General features: G+C 38.7%; 1 protein-coding gene across 5 annotated transcripts in view; it reads left to right on the top strand.

Annotated features, from left to right (window-relative positions):
• Nucleotides 1-20,866, top strand: part of LOC105481369 (Rac/Cdc42 guanine nucleotide exchange factor 6) — a 119,414-nt gene that overhangs the window by 80,419 nt on the left and 18,129 nt on the right. For all 5 annotated transcript variants that reach the window (XM_011740895.3, XM_011740897.3, XM_011740898.3 and 2 more), the window contains 3 exons: nt 14,208-14,346; nt 16,953-17,012; nt 18,961-19,107. In XM_011740895.3, coding sequence (XP_011739197.1) covers nt 14,208-14,346; nt 16,953-17,012; nt 18,961-19,107 — 346 coding nt within the window. The remainder of the gene's footprint in view (nt 1-14,207; nt 14,347-16,952; nt 17,013-18,960; nt 19,108-20,866) is intronic.

A 20,866-nucleotide genomic window follows, 5' to 3' on the forward strand; every position in this document is an offset into this window, starting at 1 on the left:
ATCTCAGCAGTGGGCTTAAAATAGTAAACCATGCTGTAAACAGATACGCTGTTATGTAGGTTTTGTTGTTTCATTTATAGAACACAGGCAGAATAGATTTAGCATGATTCATTTTTAAGGGCCCTAGGATTTTCAGAATGGTAAATGAGCACTGGCTTCAACTTAATGTCACCAGCTGCTTTAGCTCCTAACAAGAGAGTTAGCCTGTCTTTTGAAGCTTTGAAGCCAGGCATTGACTTCTCCTCTCTAGCTATGAAAGTCCTAGATGGCATCTTCTTTTAATAGAAGGCTGTTTCCTCTACATTAAAAACCTCTTCTTTAGTGTAGCCACATTCATCAGTGATCTTAGATCTCCTGGGTAACTTGCTGCAGCTTCTCCATCAGCACCTGTTGTTTCACCTTGCACTTTTATGCTAAGGAGATGGCTCCTTTCTTTAAACTTCATGAACCAACTTCTGCTAGCTTCAAACTTTTCTTCTGCACCTTTCTCACCTCTTCCAGCCTTCATAGAATTGATGAGAGTTCAGGTCTTGCTCTGTATTAGGCCTTGGCTTAAGGGAATGCTGTGGCTGATTTGATCTTCTATCCAGACCATGCAAACTTTCTCCATACAACAATATGGCTGCTTCGCTGTCTTATCATTTGTGTGTTCATAGGAGTGTCACTTTTAATTTCCTTCAATAACTTTTCCTTTGTATTCATAACTTGGCTGACTGGTGCAAGAAGCCCAGATTTCAGCATATCTCAGCTTTTGACATGCCTGCCTCACTAAGCTGAATCATTTCTAGCTTTTGATTTCAAGCGAGAGACGTGTGACTCTTCCTTTCACTTGAACACTTAGAGGCCACTGTAGAATTACTAACTGGCCTGATTTCAATTTTGTTGTATCTCAGGGGTGGAGTAGTCAGAACACACACAACATTTACTGATTAAATTCACTGTCTTATATGTGCATGGTTCATAGTGCCCCCAAACAGTTACAATAGTGACATCAAAGATCACTGATCACAGGTCTCCATAACAGATATAATAATAATGAAAACGTTTGGAGTATTGTGGCTGGGCGCGGTGGCTCATGCCTGTAATCCCAGCACTTTGGGAGGCCAAGGTGGGTGGATCACCTGAGGTCGGGAGTTTTAGACCAGCCTGATCAACATGGAGAAACCCTGTCTCTACTAAAAATACAAAATTAGCTGGGCGTGGTGGTGCACGCCTGTAATCTCAGCTACTTTGGAGGCTGAGGTAGGAGAATCACTTGAACCTGGGAGGCGGAGGTTGCTGTGAGCTGAGATCGTGCCATTGCACTCCAGCCTGGGCAACAAGAGCAAAACTCTGTCTCGGGAAAAAAAATTAAAAAAAAATTTAAAAAAAGTTTGGAGTATTGTAAGAATTACCAAAATGTGACACATAGACACAAAGTGAGTATACACTTTTGGAAAAATGGTACCGATAGACTTGCTCAACACACAATTGCCACAAAACTTCAATTTGTAAAAAATGCAATTATCTGTGAAGTTCAATAAAGTACAGTGCAATAAAATGAGGTGTGCCTATATATGATTTGAAAAAATGTTCTTTCATTTTTTGGGTTGTCTTTTCAGTTTCTTGATGGTGTCCTCTGAAGAACAAAAATTCTGATTTTACATTTGAATTTTGATGATGTCCAATATGTTGTTTTGTTGTTGTTGCTTGCACTTTTGGTGTTATATCTAAGGAATTATTGCCTAATCCAGGTCATGTAGATTCATGCCTATTTATTTTCTTAGAGTTTTATAATCTTAGCTTTTATATTTAGGTCTTTAATTAATTTTGAGTCAATTTGCACATATGGTTCCATTTTATTCTTTTGCATGTGGATATCTAGTTGTCCCAGCACCATTTGTTGATTTCTATTCTTACAAATTGAAGTTGTGTTTTATGGCCCATAACGTGGTCTATCTTGGTGAATGCTCCATGTGAGCGTGAGAAGAAAGTGTGGCTGTTGATTAATGAAATATTCTACAAATGTTAATTAGAACCACTTGATTGATGGTTCTATTCAGTTCAACTGTCTACTTACTAATTTTCTGCTGCTGGATCTGTCGATTCCTGATAGAGGGATGTTAAAGTCTAACCACAATAGTAGATTTATCTCTTTTTTCAGTTCTATCAATTTTTGTTTCATGTATTTTGATACTCTGTTGTTAGGTGCATTTACATTAAGGATTATTATGTTTTGTTGGAGAATTTGCCCTTTTATCATTGTATATTTTTCCCTCTTTATCCCTGATAATTTTCCCTGATCTGAAGTCTGCTTTGTCTGAAATTAATATAGCTAGTCCAGCTTTCTTTCAATTATTGTTAATAGGATATATCCTTCTTCATCTCTTTACTTTTAATTGTCATAGATTAAAATATATGTTGTAGACAAAATATAGTTGAGTCTTGCTTCTTAATCCTCTCTGACAGTCTCATTCTTTTAATTGGCATATTTAGAAAATTCACATGTTAAGTGATTATTTATATATTTGGATTAGTATCTACCATGTTCGTAACTGTTTTCTATTCATTGCAATTGTTCTTTGTTTCTTTTTTACCTCCCTTTTTCTGCCTTTTCTATTTTTAGTAAACATTTTATATTATTTTATTTCCACTTTTCTCTTAGTAAATTATACTCTCTTTAAAAAATTTTACCAGTATCCCTAGAGTTTATGTCATGTATTTACAGCTAAATCTAACAACACTTTCACATAACACTACACCATTTCATAGGTAACTTATAACAGAATATTCTCAATTCTTCCCTCTTATCCCGTATAATATTATTGTAATTCATTTCACTTTTCCATAAAGTAAAAATCACCCAATACACTGTTGCTGTTATTACTTTGAACAGTTATCTATAAAATCAATTAAGAATAAGAAAAATGAGGCCAGGCGCAGTGGCTCATGTCTGTAATTCCAGCACTGTGGGAGGCCGAGGCGGGGATCATGAGGTCGGGAGATCAAGACCATCCTGGCTAACACGGCGAAACCACGTCTCTACTAAAAATACAAAAAAATTAGCCGGGTGTGGTGGCGGGCACCTGTAGTCCCAGCTACTCGGGAGGCTGAGGCAGGAGAATGGCGTGAACCCGGGAGGCAGAGCTTGCAGTGAGCTGAGATCGCGCCACTGCATTCCAGCCTGGGCGACAGAGCGAGACTCCATCTCAAAAAAAAAAAAAAAAAAAAAAAAGAAAAATGAAATATTTTGTTATACCTGCATTTATTATTTTTCTGATACTTTTTTCCATGTATATCCAAGTTTTGTTTGTTTGTTGTTTTTTAACCTATATCACTTTCCTTCTCTCTGAAGAACTTCTTTTAACATTTTTGCAAGGCAAGTCTTCTGGCCACAATTTCCCACATTTTTTGTTTGTTTGAGAAAGTATTCGGAATTCTAGGTTGTCATTTTTTTTCCTTCAACACTTTAAATATTTCATTCCATTCTGTTGTTTGCATGGTTTATAATGAGAAGTCTGATAGAATTCTTATCCTTGGTCCTCTATAGGTAAGGTGTATTTTCCTCTCTGGCTTCTTACAAGATTTTCTCGTTGCTTTTGCCTTTCTGCAGCTTGAATATGAAATGGCTAGGTATAGATATGTTTTGCTATGTATTCTGCTTGGTGTTCTCTGAGATACCTGGATCTGCAGTTTGGGGCCTGTCAATAATTTTGCACAATTCTTGGCCTAATAGGCTCAACATTTTAAATATTTATTCTCCTTTCTCTTTCTTTTCTGTGTATATTCCCATTATGCACATATTACACCTTTTGTACTTGTTCCACAGTTTTTGTGTATTCTCTTCAATTTAAAAATTTTTTCTTTACATTTAAGTTTAGGAAATTTCTGTTGACATATCTTAAAGCTCACTGTTTCTTTCCTCAGCTATGTTTAGCCTATTTATTAGACTATCAAAGGCATTCTTCATTTCTGTCACAGTGTTTTTTATTTCAGGCATTTTCTTTTGATCATTTCTTAGTGTTTCTATCACTCTGCTTACATTACCCATCTTTTATTACATGTTGTCTGTCTTTATCCATTAGAACCTTTAACATATTAAGTATAGTTATTTTGAATTCCCTAATAATTCCAAGATCTGTGTCATATCTGAGTCTGATTCTAAAGCTTGCTTAAAGCTTGCTTTGTCTCCTCAGACTGTTTTTTTCTTGCCTTTCAGCATGCCTTGTAATTTTTTTGTTGGAAGGTAGACTTGATAAATTAAGTAATAGGAACTGAGGTAACTAGGTGTTTACTGTGAGGTTTTCTGTTAATCTGACTAGAATCTTGCCTGTGTTTAATGTTTGCTGTAGCTGTACGTATGAGGGGCTTTAGATTTTTCTTGTTTCCTTTTCTTCTCCCTTATTAGCTTTGGCCTCCCTCCCTCCCTCCCTTCCTTCCTTCCTTCGTCTCACTGTCTCCCAGGCTGGAGTGCAGTGGTGTGATCTCAGCTCCCTGCAACCTCTGCCTCCCAGGTTCAGGCAATGTTCATGCCTCAGTCTCCTGAATAGCTGGGATTACAGGCATGTGCCACCATGCCTGGTTAAATTTTTTGTATTTTTAGTTTAGACAGGGTTTCATCAAGTTGGCCAGGCTGGTCTCAAACTGCTGACCTCAAGTGATCCACCTGCCTCAGCTTCCCAAAGTGCTGGGATTGCAGGCCTGAGCCACCGCGCCCGGCCTATCTTTGGGTTTCTTAAGAACTCCTTCTTAAATGGAGTCTGTGTCTTGCAGATCCCTCCCTGTTATTATATATTGGGGCCCTGTCAATGTGGTGATAAGGTGTTGGGAAGGGGATACATTCTATAATGTTATGAACAAGTCTCAATTTTTTAGTAGACCTGAGTCCCTGGAAATTGACCTCCAGAAGCAGTTCTTAGCCTTTTTTAGTCCTCTCACATAGAGCAGGAAGATGAGAGAGGGCTGAAGCTGGCCTATTGTACCTTCCCCAGGTCATATAAGACTTGGCAACATAGTTTCCCTTTGTTTTGGACAGGCCTTTGTTTTGGGAAAGGTTCTGGGATTATTTCAAAATGGATGCTCCACCCCGCCCCCACTCCTACCCCAAAACGTGAGAGGATTTTTCTCTGATCTTCACTATGAGAACATTTTTGGGTTTTTGGATCCCAAACCCACAAAAGTGTTGCCCCACCTCCTCAAGATGGTTCTCCAGGAGTTTTTAAATCTCAAGTTGGGGTCCACATTCAGACTTCAGGAATTCATTAAAATCACTATGCAGGTGTTCCTGCCAGTTACTGGGTCCAGTGGCTTCTGCTTTAGAGAAGCTAATCTCAGCTGTAATTCTCTGTATTCACTGTCTCTCCAGATTTTGAGGTGGTGATTTTTTCTGTGATCTCAGTTCTCAGTAAATCTAAGAAAAGTCATTGATTTTCAGTTTGTTCAGTATTTTTAAAATTATGACTATAATGTGATGACTTCTAAGCTCTTTAGATGTCAGAGCTGAAATCAGAAGTGCTTTAATGATTTTTTCACTATATTTTAATTTTCTATTATTTTAAACGTTTTTGTTATAAATATTCTCTACAATATTTCACTATATTTTGGGGTTTCTTTCAGTGGTTACTCTAAAACTTTCCATATATATCTTATGAGAATGGACTTCATTTTTTATGCTAACTTAATTCTGGTTATATACAAAAACGTGATTCCTGTATAACTGTTTCCTCTTCCCTTTTTGTTATTATAAATATTAACTCCATATACACAATAATACATGTTATAATTGTTATTTAATTTTATGTCCATTAATACAACTGAGAGAAGAAAGGAAAGGAAAAATATATTTATAGTGTTTGTTATATTAACTTCCTTATTTACCATTTCTGTTTCCCTTCACTTTTTCCTGTGAATTTGTGTTACTATCTGGTGGTATATTCTTATTCCAATAGACCTTTGCTCCCACCCATCTCCTTCATGCTGTGTTTTTCAAATATATTAAATTTATGTGTGTATAGGTCCAACAATGAAATTATAAAATTTTGCTTTGTCCAATTGCTTTTATATCAGTTAAGAGAAGAAGAAGCACGTATTTATACTGTCTTTCATAATTGCATATTTACGTTTATTGGTGCTCTTTGTTTTACTATGTGAATTTAAATTTAAATCTGGGTTTACTTGCTTTCAGCCTGAATGTCTTCATTGAGTGCTTATTGTAAGATGGATTTTTTAGAAAGGATTCTCTCAGTTCTTGTCTGGGAATGTTTTCACTCCACCTTCCATTTTGAAAGAGAGTTTGGGATGAATACAGAATTCTTGGTTGGCAGTTCTGTTGAGTATGTCATCCCACTGCCTTCTGGCCTCCAAGATTCTGATGAGAAATCAGCTGTTAATATTATCTAGGTTCTCTAGTTCATGACTAGTTGTTTTTATCTTCCTGCTTACAGTTTTCTCCTTGACTTTCAGGATTTTTATTATAATTTGGGCATGGACCTCTTTGCATTTATCCTACTTGAAATTCATTGAGCTTCTTGTATGTGTGGGTTGATGTTTTCCTCAAATTTAGGATTTTTTAGTCATTATTTCTTTGCATATTTTTTCTGCTCCATTCTCTCTCTCCTCTCTTTTTTAGTACTTCCATTATGCATATGTTATTTTGCTTAAAGATTTTCCAAATTTCTCTGAGGCTCTATTCATTTTTCTTTATTCTTTTTTCTCTTTTTTTATATTGCATAATCTCAATTGATGTATTTTAAGTTTACAGATTCTTTCTTCTGCCAGTTCAGATCAGCTGTTGAGCCCCTCTAATGAAATTTTAAATTTCAGTTATTTTACTTTTAAACTCTAGAATGTTCATTTGGTTCTTCTTCTTTCTTTTTGTTTACAATTTCGACATCTTTATTGATGTTCTCTATGTGGTGAGACATTGTCATCATAGCTTCCTTTACTTCTTTAAGCATGGTTTCCTTTTGTTCTTTGCACATATTTATAATGGCTACTTTGAAGACTTTATTAAGTCTGACATTTTGTCTCTCTTACTGACAATTTCTATTGTTTCTTATTTGTGTGAGTTACACGTTCTTGTTTCTTTGTGTGCCATATTTTTTTTGTTGTTGTTGAGAACAAGGCATTTTAGGTAATTTTAGATTTCACAACTGTGATACTGATTTCATTCCCCACTCTCTGGGACATGTTTCTGTTGTTTTTGTGTGTTTATTTAGTAACTTGATTGGACTATTTTAGTGAAGTCTATTTTGCTCACAGTGTACAATCTCTGGCATCACTCTTCAGAGGGCACAGCCTTGGTCAGCCATGCAGTCACTCTGGAATGACAGTGTTCTTAGCAGAGCTCTCTTTGACTGTCTCACTCCCTGATCTCTCTTTTAAGCCCCATTGGTATCACACCCAGGTGTTAGGCTCTCCTAATTTCCAGCTGATTGGCTCTAATGTTTTAGACAATTTCGTGGGGGCATAAATTGCTTCACCATCTGATCTAATTAAGTTCAAGTGGAGACAGTTTTTGAGACCAGACTTTGAGGTTTGTTCTGATCCTTCTTAGCACTTCCTAGGTGTCTCTTTTCCTGGCTCTCTCTCTGGTGACCTAGCTGGCCTATGGGTTAGCTTTTTGCACTTAAGTGACAGGAACTACCTGCCTCCTTTTATTTGCTTACTACCAAAATCTCCTTTGTTTTGGCATGAGCCCTTACGCTTGAATATCCCCACATGCCCTTTTCCAAATAAAACAAATTTCTTCATGGAGAGCTTCAGAATTCTTCTGTTCCCATGGACTGTGTCTCCCTCTGGAAAAAATCTCACTACTCTGGGAGCTGGGAAGCATGGGTACCCTCTGGTTACCTCTTCCAGCTTGCCTTTTCCAGCATGGAACTCTCTACCCTACACGTGGGCTGGGGTGAGGGTGATTGGGCCCACCCTCCAGCCTGTGTAGTGGCTGCGTGAAGTGAGCTTTTGACCTCTCAGGCACGCTCACCAGGAATTTAGTCTCTTTTACACAGAGTTGAAGGGGAGAGATGTGCTGATGGCCTGTCCCTCCTGGCGAGATATCATATTTTTTGACTGGTAGCTGAGAGGCCAGGGAGGCCTCTCTTCTTGGTCACAGTTGCCCAGAATGGAACTTCTGTCAAACTGAGTTGGGAGGAGGGAGAAGAGGGAGGGCTGGTCATAGCTCAAATGCTGTAAATTCTCCCTGTTCTTACTGAGTTTTAGTAGATTTTCCTGAATTTTTTTTTTATTTATCTTATATCATTAGGACAACTTCTAGATATTTTATTTATTTTTATTATTATTGGTTTTTTAGAGACAAGGTCTTGCTCTGTCACCCAGGCTGGAGTGCAGTGATACAATCATAGCTCAACACAGCCTTGAACTCTTGGGCTCAAGCAATCCTCCCACCTCAGCCTCCTAAGCAGCTGTGACTACAGGCACACACCACCACACCCAGCTAATTAAAAAAAAATTGTAGAGACAGGGCTTTCACTATGTTGCTCAGAGTTTGCTGGTCTCAAACTCCTGGGCTTAAGTGAGCCTCCTGCCTCAGCCTCCCAAAGTGCTGGGATTACAGGTGTGAGCCACTGCGCCTGGCCTAAATGGTTTTCACCTGTTATGCTTTTTTTTTTTTTTTTTTTTTTTTAACTGAGTAGTACGTCCAATGAGTCTCATGCCACCATCTCAAAAGTGGAACTCCTTACTGTTTCCTTTTACATCCTGTGCCCCTGCCTGATCTGAGCCTAAACTTTTTACCACTTTTATAATGTCTCACTTCACAATTCTACCACTTAGAGGCTGTTTTACCCAAGGTGATTCACTTCACTTCTAAGCCTTAATTTCCTCACTTGTAAAATGAGGGTCAAACCACCTACCTTGTAGGAATGATGTGAGGATTAAATGAAATAATGTATACTAAGCACCCAGTACAGTGTCACCATGCCCCATGTGTCCTTTAAACATTTTCTACCTACCAGCTACTAGTTTCTTTTTAGAAAAAAAAGTAGAAAATATTTCAAGCATACAAAGAACAGAGATAATATAAAGTACACCGATGTACCCACTATTCCGCTAACAAACAAATTATAGATGCAGTTCAAGTGCTGTGTGTCCTCTTCAATATTTCCTGCTCTTCTCTCCCTCACCAGAGTGGACCACAGTCCTAAATTTGTTTTTGTCATTTCCAGGAATGTTTTCATAATTTTCTACATATCTACAATAAAGAAAAAATGATTCAGAGACATTTTTTCGTTTGATGAATACATAAATGTCCTGTATGTATAAGGGCAAATTCTTTAACACCGATAAAATGAGCACATGTTCTCCCTTTGATATGAAAACAGTATTCTGGATGAATACTGGAAAGAAATGGTTTACCTCAAGTGGCAGACTTTCTGTGGTGTTTAGAGAAGTTTCCATTGTAACTCTGTGTGTTAAAATGTTACTGACTACATTTACCTATGTTAGGAATTTAATTTTATAATTAAAATTAAGTAAAGGTTCCCTCAAACATTATGGTTTAAAGTTTGTTACACAGTTGATTTAAAAGATTCTCAACTTTTTGGTGAAGTATAATGCCCTGTTTAATTTTAGTTAATGGTGTTTTTGAGAATTTTACAGTATCCCTTGAAATGATGGAAGACTCAATGGAGTCCTCATAGAACTAAATTTTTATCTTACTGGTTTATTTACAGGTAAAAGGGATGAAAATTAAAATACTTGAGGTTTTTCTCACATGTGCTTTTAATATAATCTCAGCTATTTTACATGCATCTAGGTGGCAATTTATGCTGACCTATTAAAGGCAAAGCACAGTGAAATGAAATTCATAGAAAATTCACATTAAACATTTTTTAGATGAAGATTTTAGCTAAAATAGGGACATTGGTGGATTTCTGTTCTTTCCTTGCTGAAGCTGTAATGTTCAGGTGAATTTCTTTCTTTCGGCCTTTAGGTGGCAGTACCATACCAGGAATGCTCATAACAATTGGCCCTGAGAAGGGATCCAGCCTTAAAATTGTATGATTGCATGCAGGTGTCTTGTTAAAAATGCAGTCGTGTATGGCCTGAATTTGGATATGTAATCAGACCCCAACCTTGATGTGTCCCCATATTTGCATATCTTTGAATGGCCGCTCTAGTATTTTGTTGTGCCCTGGGTAAGGTCTTTCGGGGAAAGACCTTACCCAGGGTCTCTCCCCTGCTAGCTTGCTACGGTAGCCCCTGTTTCTTCCTGGGAATAACCTCTCTTTTACAAAAATACCCTCTTCTCTCCTGTGCTTGCTTCAGTGTGGCATTTATCCTTTTCACGAGGGAGAGGGTTAAATGAGAGATCAGAGAGAAGAGGAGTTGGTGCTAAGACAGATCCGGACCTCACTTCCGTCTCTGCTGTGGTGTGCTTTTGCTCTCCTTAGTTCTCTTCACTCTTTGTTTACCATGGTTGCCAGCAATGAAGACTTTGAGAACCCCCCCCGCCAAAAAAAAGTTGTGTACTCGCTCTGGGGACAAGGAGCACAGAAAAAATTCTGAGCCTGGGTTCTGTTCTTTTCTGTCTTTGAAGGACCAGAGAAGGGAGAAAGTAAGACTGATAACAAACCAAAGGTGGTAGGGACAAGGCCAGGCGCGGTGGCTCACACCTGTAATCCCAGCACTTTGGGTGGCCAAGGCAGGTGGATCACTGGAGGTCAGGAGTTCGAGACCAGGCTGGCCAATATAGCGAAACCCCATCTCTACTAAAAGTACAAAAATTAGCCGGATGTGGTGGTGTGCGTCTGTAGTCCCAGCTACCCAGGAGGCTGAGAGGCAAGAGAATCGCTTGAACCCTGAAGGCGGAGGTTGCAGTGAGTCAATATCGCACTACTGCACTTCAGCCTGGGCAATAGAACAAGACCATTCCAAAAAAAAAAAAAAAAAAAAAAAAGGAGTGGGGACAAAAAAAGAAGCAAAAGACGCACACCACCTAATCTCTGGGGCTGGATAAATGAAAAAGAGAAGAAAGGGAACCACTAAATCCAGTGTGAGTGGCACTCTTGAAATTTTCCACTGGCCAGAGGCTGTGGCAGCCAGCTCCTCTTGCCTCACCTCCCCTTTTGGGCCACAGTGATTTCCCCTGAAAGGACTGTTGGGGGAGTAATTGAGGTGGAAAGGAGGAATCTCTGATCTGCTAGGTAGAGTTATGATCATTCAAATTAGAAACCTATACAAAGATGCCACAGAAACACTTCTATATGAGATGGCTAAGCTCTGTAGCGTTATTGTAGTATGCATAATTTTCTTCAGTTTTCCAGTCCAACCCAGAATATCCCAGAGCCCCATCCACCATGCATTCTATGAAATAAATGTGTGTTGTTTTAAACAGCATTTATACACTGAGAACTGCTTCTATTGTATCACGCCACATACACAGAACATGTTAAGCTTGAAAAGCAAGTCTTAATCCACTGCTGTTTCAAATGGGCTGTATAAAATTAAAAACTGCATTTAAAAGATTGTTCTTTGGTATAATAATATATATTTATGTATTATATTTGTGTATAATGATACTAATTTGTGTATTATGTTTATTTGGCTAAATAAAATGTGTCTTTTAGGATCTATTTATCACAGACAAAAGGCATTTTAGGACAATTTTGTTCTTTTGTTGCCTTAGTAAAATTATCTTTTCTGAAGAACCAGTGTTTTAATCCAAGATAGTGATCTCATGTTGTATTGAAATAAATTTAAACTCTTTTATAATATTTAGCAAGCCTAGAAGTTAGAATGCTGCATGGAAATAATAAAGTACACATTAGCATTTGCTTTTAATTGCTGTAACTCTTGCATCAATTAGAGTAAAACGTTGAGGATGCGGGCAGTCATTTAGTCACTGAAAGAAAAAATAAAACTTGTTTACTAAATTGAAAATAAATTAGGAAAATGATTTTCTCCAAATTACTTTTCTACTCAAATGCACTCCAAACCCGAGTTATTTCCCTAATTATATTTTATATGCAATGAATTTTTAAACCTCTTTATGCACTTTATGCTCTTGGTTGGCAATTAAACATCAATTGAATTTCCATTAAGTTGGAAACCACAGGTACTGGTAGTTTTTAAAGATGTGATTTTAGCAAGGTATTTGTCTTGGGATAATAATAATAATAATGCATCCATTGACTAAAGTTTACAAAATACTGTCCTGCAGAGAGCCAGTATGGTATCCTGAAAAGACCTGAGACTTTGGCTTCAGACCTGAGTATGAATCCCACTGTAGCCACTTACTATCACTCTTCCTCTCAGCTTTCTCATCTGTAAAATGGGGAGAACACCTATGTTGAAATGTTGTTGTCATTAAACAAGAGTGAATGCATGTATAATTCTTAGCATGAAATAGTAGCGTTAAAACCCCCAATATTTAAGCTTTGCAATTTTATTAGGAAGTAGGTTTTATCTCTCTTATAAACATGAGTCAGTTGAGGCTCAGGCAACTCATTCAGGGTTGCCAACTCTGTTTTATGACTCCAAGTCTAGGACATTTCCCTCCTTTTGGCTACTTCTGGAACAAGACTACAAAAACTGATAAAAGGATTAGCAGCAGGGTGGGTGCGGTGGTTCATGCCTGTAGTCCCAGCACTTTGGGAGGCCGAGGTGGGAGGATTGTTTGAGCCCAGGAGTTCGAGACCAGCCTGGGCAACATGGCAAAACCCCGTCTCTGTAACTTTTTGTAAGTTTAATAAAAAGGATAGCAGCAATTGCTAGATATGACCTCTCATGTGTGATCTAGACTCCATTAAGGCAGCCATTCCCAGCCCTTATTTTCTCTGACATACGTGCCACACTGGGCTGCTGTTGCGTTAGCTGAAACTCCATCTTTTCTCTCCTGCTCAGAAAAACCCACGAAGGGAGAGTGTGGGTGGGTGTCTATAATTAATAGGGATAACCTGCAATCCGCTCTGTTTCCAGCCTCCCAGTACTTTATTACTTACAGCAAGTTTTTGGAACACACTTCACACCTTATAGCAGCACACCACAGTTGGGAACCATGGCATAAAATGTGTTCTAGGGAGAATAAGTAGGTCGCTTTGCAGTAGGGGTTTCCTGCTGGGGAGTAGTGAGAAAGATGGTGGAGCCAGTAGGAGTCTAAAAAGTCAAGACTTGATCTTGTAGGCACTCAGAGCTTGGGTAGGAAAGCAGTGAGGCTAAAATGGTAGTCTGCAGGACCTGGGAAAAGCCTGGAAGCCAGGAAAACAGTTGGTCTATTGAAGTGGGCCAGATGGGATGAGCTGAAGTCCTGAACTAAGGCAGTGGCAGCAGGAATGGGAACGAATCAACAGATCCAAGAAGATTTGTGACTGACTGGATATTCATGGCCAACCAAAGAGGTAAAAGGGCCATGTAATAAAGCAGAAGTTTCAACATAAACTGACACTTAGGCAGTAGCTTTCCTTCTCTAAGTATATTTTGCTTAAATGTGTATTAAAATGATCTTGCAGCCCCAGGACTCAATATCCCTGTTGGTGGAAAGTAAACAATCTGGAACGGTGCTAAACAGCAGAGAAAGCACCGGCTTAGAATTAGACATTTACAACACACAGTTCATAAAATATTAATACATTTTTTTCATCAAGTTACTGCCTTATGTAAGTGTTTGGTTAACCTGCTGCACTGGTTTTAGATATTGGGCTAAGTGACTTTGTGGTTAGTCATACAAACATGCTGGTGTCTAAATGTAGGAAGTGATTCTAGAACATTACAAGTGGGTGATACAACCTTGTGGATTGTTATCTTTAGGCACCTGACCAGTCCATAACTAGGACATTTGAAGTGATTAAGAAAATCTATTTTTTAAATTATACTTTAAGTTCTGGGTCATCTGATACACTGTATATCTCATGACCATGAATGTAGGCTCCTTAAGGGTGGGGATTTTTTTGTTTGTTTGTTTACTGCTGTAGCCCCATCAGAGAACAGAGCCTGTCACTTAGTAGATGCTCAATCAGCAATTGTTGAATGTATGACACCAGGAATCACGACTGTCTGGCTCACCAAAGGAGCCCTGATGCTGATTTTACAGAAGGAGCTTAATAAAGCGTGATTTAGTTGAGCCAAAACAAATTGAACAGCGTTTGGACTAGTGAAACGCATGTTTATTTGGCTTTATGTTGTGTGAAATACAGTAAAATAATTTTAGGTTGATAATTCTTTACATGAGATATTCAGCAGTAACAAAACTATATTTGTTCTTTTGCTAGTGATGAGTTGGAACAATTCATGGAAAATCAAGGTGCATCGAGCCCAGGTATCCTCATTTTAACAACAAGCCTCAGCAAACCATTCATGCGACTGGAGAAATATGTTACTCTCTTGCAAGAGTTGGAACGGCATATGGAGGTAAGGGAAGGTGAACTTTTTCAAGCTCCTGTGCCAAGTATGATCCTGTGCTCTGGAGGACGTAGCCAATTTGCCTCCAAAATGGCCTTGCAGAGGAATCAAGGTCTTGGATTCAAAGTTTACTTTATCTGTTCTTCCCTCCTCTCAGGCTTCTAGTTTTCCTCTTTATGCAGCAAAATAAGATCCTTATTCTTTGCTACTAGGTATTAATGATCATTTGCCCTTTTCGCTCTTCTCTTCCAAGCCTTGGTCCTGTGGCTTCCCTTAAGTCTATGCTTACTTGCTAACTGGGATTTTCTTTTGCCCTCTCAGTAGTTTGGTCAAAATCCAACTAAGAAATCTTCTCTGGTTCTGGTATATTAACCAACTTTATCGTGGGAGATAAAGCAAAACAACATCAGAATGTACAAAGAACAAGTTCACCATAGACAGGAATATTTATCTGTAGAATTCTGCCATCATTCAATTTCCTGACTCTGGATGACAATGGAAGATTCTGGTATTCCTTAAAGACCAATGAATGGGTACAATATTAGTGGTATCTCTCTACACATCATGCGTGTACATCAGAGTCCCTCCACATTTTTATTTATAAACCTACAGTTTACTTGCAACTCTTGTAGCATAGCTGTAATCTTTTCTAAATGTTAAGATTTTGCAATGAGGCCTGATAATTGAATATTTTTTCACCAAGAACCAAAGGCCTCGTGTTATGAAAAACCAATCAGCAGAGCTAGCTCCTTGAGGCTTTCTTTTGTGATTGTTCATGGGGGATTTAAGTGTGGGTGGGAGAGGAGGGCCTGCTGGAGGAGGCTGCATTTACCCTAGTTGCTCTTCCTGTGTCTGGGGAAAGGTTTTGAGGTTTCAAGGGGTTTGATTATCTTTAAAGAAAAAGGGTGCACCCGCACTTTGCCGGGCTTGTCAGCATTTGTCAGGATTGAAAGCATGTTCTCTGAGCGAAACCACATTCTCAGGGTATTTGACCTGCCTGAAAGCTGGAGGCAGTGGGGAGTTTGTGAGCAAAGCCTGTCAGTGTGAAATTTCAGTTAGGGCTCAGGAAGGTGTTGACCTCTGGATGCCTTTCCATAAGCTAAACCAGTTTGCTGAACCGTTTGAGGTTTGCCCCTCCTTGCTTATCACAAAAATCCAGAAACGAGTGGCCTCAGTTTCTATTACTTTTCAGTGTCGAAATACAAATATGCACTTAGTTTGGGGAGAAACAAATCCCAGACGCTCCTGCTGCCTGGATCCTATATCTCAGCCTTTCTTATAGTGGAGCCTGTTCTCCTCCTGCCTCCATTTGCTGTGGGTCACGTGTCTTTGGCTGCCTCTCATTTCCCATCATCAGAAAATACAAGCCCTTAGTACTAGTTCACCACTGTAAACTTTGTGCAGATTTCAGAGCATTTGGCATGGCTGGTAACAGTAGAATAAAACCTGAAATTCTTGGCTGTCAGTTGATTTGGATAAGGATAAATTTTACTGTAAAGGAATACAACCTTACTTTTTATGAGCAATGTAATTCTTGGCTTATATCAGGCCCTTAATCTGTTCAGCTCTGTATTTTATCACCTGAGACTAGTGGGGCAGGAAATTTAGTCGTCCCTTACTCCAGCTGAGTTCCAAAAGTCATACCCCATATGCCCCAATGTTAGGTGCACATCTACCCATAAGAATCTCTATCTTCCCTTCATAAACAGTTATGGAATTGTGGATTCCTCTAAGCCATTTTTGAATCTGTCCACTTTTCGGAATTGCAAGTACCACAGGATTGCAGGCCATGTGTAAGAGCTTGCTTAAGAAGGAAAATATGGTATGAAACTTGGAATCTTTTCCCATCTGCCATGTTCACACTGCTGAAAGAAAATGGAGGCATTTTAGGAAATGGAATTAGATTGATTTTTCTCTTGGATTTTTGTTGTTGTTGTTTGTTTGTTTCGAGACAGGGTCTCACTCTATCACCCAGGCTGGAGTATAGTGGCACAATCACAGCTCATCACAGCCTTGACCTCTGGGCTCAGCTAATCCTCCCAGCTCAGCCTCCCAAGTAGCTGGGACTATAGGCATGCACTACCATGCCCGACTGATAGATTGATTTTTCTCTAACCACGACTCTTGTTTCCACCATTCCCTACCTTCTGTCATCTACCAACAATATGACCTAATGATGTCCCCCGAATAATTATTTATTATATTTATTATTAAATAGTCATTATCCAAAGTATAATAGCAAAAAGGGAAATGGGAACTCTTGCCTTTTGCTACATAGTTACTAAATATATTATGCATTACCAACTCTCTTAATTTCTAAATCACCTAATAATTAGAGTTGCTGAGATTCCAGATGCTTCCATGCTGCTCTATTTTTTAATCTTTAAATTAGTATACAGTAAAATTAATATTTTTCTTCTGGTGCACAGTTCTGTGAGTTTTCACACAGGTAAAGATTCATGTTACCATGACCACAATTAAAATACAGAACAGTTCCATCATCCCCCAAAATTCTCTTGCTATCTTTGTGGCCATACCCTCCTTCTACCCCTAACCCTTGACAACTGCTGATCCTCTCTCCTCTAACATTGTTTTCAAATGTATTCCTTTCATAGGATACTCATCCAGATCACCAGGATATTCTGAAAGCAATCGTAGCATTCAAAACTCTCATGGTAGGTGATACTTTAAAATCACAATTCTCCATTTTGTATACTTTATTCCTGAAAGAGCAATTTGTGTGTAACATTTCTTTCCCTATACAAAGGTCTTTAGAATGGAAATAATAAGCTTTCATGACAGTATAGCAGTGATTGTTTCATTTAATTTTATCCTCCAAAAATCATGCTTACCTAAGAAAGGTTGCCAGGCTGAGGGTAGAAAGCAATCACATTTACAGTCTCAGCCACATTAAGCCACATTAAGCATTGGCGTGTAGGTGGGGGGTTTCCTTTTGTCTCTTTGTCTTTACCCCCATTGCTCACCTAATGACGAGTCTGTGTAACTCGTCATTCACTGATTTGCATCAATACTGGATTCAACTAGTTATGCCAAAGGGTATGAGTTTTTTCTTTGCATATGAAGAAGAAATCCTTCGTCAAATTTAAAAGGGGGGAAAAAACCCAAAGTACTAAAATGCAATTGCTTTATATAGGTTGCTATCAAAAGTACCTGTGATCTTGTATCTTCAGTATGATGGTTAATGTATCTTCTTGAACCCACTGATATAAAACCACTTGGTGCCATTTTAGGGGGAAAGAAAACTTCATTTTGGGCAATTGATTAAGCTTAGCTTCATTTTACACAATTCTGTAGCATTATAAGTGATTTGGACTAATGTTTAATTATTAATCCTTGTTGAAAGATCAGTAATTGACGTGTCTGTAGTTGAACAACAAGTTGAAGACCAGAGTATTAGGTTAAAATTGCCATTGTTATATGCCAAAAACAGTCCAATATTGGCAGTTTTACATGGTGCAAGCTAATAGAACAACCCAGTGAAACCCACAGCGTTTATTATAATTATGGTTCTATTTTTGCTTGTATAAATAGGAATGTAAAATGAGTCTTTTTGAAAACCTATATTTCTTTCTGATTATGTTATATGACTTGCCTTGATGGCTTAGTATATTTATTCCTACTATAGGTGCTCTTAAAATATGTGTACAGTGAATTTATTTCTTTGAGTTTCCATGTAGCTGAAAGGGACAGCAGAGATTTTGTAGAAAATATACCCCCCAGAATATTATCTTGCATTCATTTGGAAACAGTAACAGAACTAGCCATGTGCTTATTTTTTGTATTCAATTGGGAATGCATGCTGTTAAATTACTCTAAGATAAACTCAGTGTCTTAAGCTATATATATACATATATATATAGAGTATTCATACCCCACATAGTGTTGGCAAACTGTAAATTGTTTCTTGGTTTGAATTTTCAGTATGTCATCATGAAATTCAGTCGTATCTCTTTTTTTCCAATCCTTTTAGAAATAATAACTAATTTAGTATTTTTTTCATAGCAATCTTGGTCCTTAAAGAAAGTACGGTAGTGCCTAGGTTTCATTATCAGTTTGATTCACTGTGGCATAAAGAATTTAATTTTCTCTTTCACTATAACTCCAGGAGAAATTTTGTGTTTTTGATTATTTTCAGGATGTTACCTTGTTGGAAATTGAGCATATGTTCGAAATACAATTATTTTGCCACTAAAGCCCTATTTATGCAAAGATAGACAACGTAAGAGGAGCTCAAGCAGGGGCACCAACCAGTAGATCTGAATCTACTAGGTCCTCACCTGGCTCTGGTCAGTGTGATTTGGCTGCTTGCTTTCCCATGTTCTTTACAGGGAGGGAGAAATAAGCTCTTTCTAGCATTTTGTTTTGACGCTTTGGCAAAATGAAAAATAGGCCTCCCTCACAAAACTTTTGGGGGCTTAAGCCTAGAGATTTAGGGTAGTGGATCTTTCTGTCTATCAAAAACAGACCTGGTCATGGGATTCATGATGAGGAAATAGGGACTCAATGGGAACCAAAGAGTCAGAAGCCACATCTTACTTTGGTCTTATTTTAGTCTATTTCATAAGAATTCCTATTCCATTATGTTCTGCTTTGGTTCTGTAGGGGCAATGTCAAGATCTGAGGAAGAGAAAACAGCTGGAGTTACAGATACTGTCCGAACCTATTCAGGCATGGGAAGGAGAAGATATTAAAAACTTGGGAAGTGTGATTTTTATGTCACAAGTAATGGTGCAGTATGGAGCATGTGAGGTAAGGTGTTTCAAATCTCAACATCATTTCTTCCATCTTTCATATTTTTCTTCCTTTTTTTTTTTTTTTTTGACAGAGTCTTGTTCCATCACCCAGGCTGGAGTGCAGTGGTGCCATCTTGACTCACTGCAACCTCTGCCTCCTGGGTTCAAGCAATCCTCCTGCCTGAGCCTCTTAAGTAGTTTTTCTTCCTTGTTCTTCCATCAAAGTGAAATGGTACAACATTGAAATCAGAAGCTGAGCACCTATTCTTTGCTCAACATTCTGCTAGGTGCTGTGGGAGATAGGAGAAAAGAGCAAGAATGATCCCTGTTTTCAAAGAACTCATTAAAAACAGACTAAAACACAAGTTGCAACTAGCAAACAAACCAAATAGTCAACGTTCGATTTTGCAATCTCAACAATAGAGTCCATAAAAGTTCACAGGAGGGAGAGATCAAGAAGACCTTATGGAGACAGGAATTGAGGAGGGGGCACAAAAACAAAAGGGGAGGATTTCACAAGGCAGAGGTCATTGTTACTTAGGAGAGAATAGAAATGTGGCTTTGGTTTGCTGCAGCACAGTAAGGAAACCAGCCTGTAGGGAGCAAAAGAAGCAACTTGGCCATAGTAAAAGACTGATAGAGTCAGGTTGAATTAGATTATGCAGAAGCTTGACATCAGGCAAGAATAGTTCAGATGGATGCAGCAGGCCGTGGGAAATAATGAAAGAGTCCAGAGTCATAGAACAACACTCTGAAAGGGATGTTTCACACTAATCTGACACCCATATATGTCAAATGAACTGGAGGGAATGGACGAGAAGCAGAAAGGCCAGCTGGGATGGAAAGTGAGAAGGAGTCCCCTAAGACAGTGGTGACAGAGGGAATGGAGAGAAGGGGCAAATTGGAGGCATCTTTAAAAGGGAAAGTCAACAGGAAGTGGTGCCCCTGGGCTAGAGGAGATGAAGAATATAATTTTAGACCTGTAGATATCCGGGTGGAGATGTACCATAGGCAACTGTTAACGTAGTATGGAAATGTGAGTGAGAGGTCAGAGTTAGAGGCAGAGACTTAGATGTCCCTAACAGATGTGCCTTCCTAGGAAGCAAATATCCAGAGAGAAGCCCGAGGGGTTGGTGTGGGGGGGGAGCTGAAGATGGATTATTTCTTTTAAGAAGGGGCCAGGGAAAGGGAGAAAGGTTGATTATGGCACCTGGTTTGATTTATCAGGTGTTAGAATTGTCTTCCTTCTTCCAAAACATCTTCCTACACTCTCTGACACGTCTTTGGCAGAGATTCATTACTTTGGGTTAATAAGCAATCTCATTTAAAATGCAGATACCCCAGGGAAGGTTAATGCAGTGAGTCTAACTATTAGTCATTCACACCTTTGGGATAAACCTCTTGGGTGAAGGCAGGAGGAATCAGTGCCAGAAAAAATAAAAAGACAAAGAGGAAGGTAGAGAAGAACTGGGGGAGCATGGTGTCATGGAAATTCCACGAGGAGCATTTGAAAATGGCCAGTGTGCTGACTGCTGCTGAAGGTTCAGAGGGCAAGGAATGTGAGGACCAAGAGGAAGCCATTGGATTTTGCTAGAAGGCAGTTATTGATGACTTTGCAAGAGCAAGGAGGGTGCAGTTAGGGATGGATCAATGCAGAGAAAATGAAGGCAGCAAGTAATTTGGCAATAAAATGTCAAGAAATGGGATATTATGCATAAAGAGCCACATGGGGGCAAGCCAAGGTCTGTTAGGATAGGAGGTGTACATATGTTAAA

Source organism: Macaca nemestrina, chromosome X (genome assembly GCF_043159975.1).
Source record: "Macaca nemestrina isolate mMacNem1 chromosome X, mMacNem.hap1, whole genome shotgun sequence".
Lineage (NCBI taxonomy): Eukaryota > Metazoa > Chordata > Mammalia > Primates > Cercopithecidae > Macaca > Macaca nemestrina.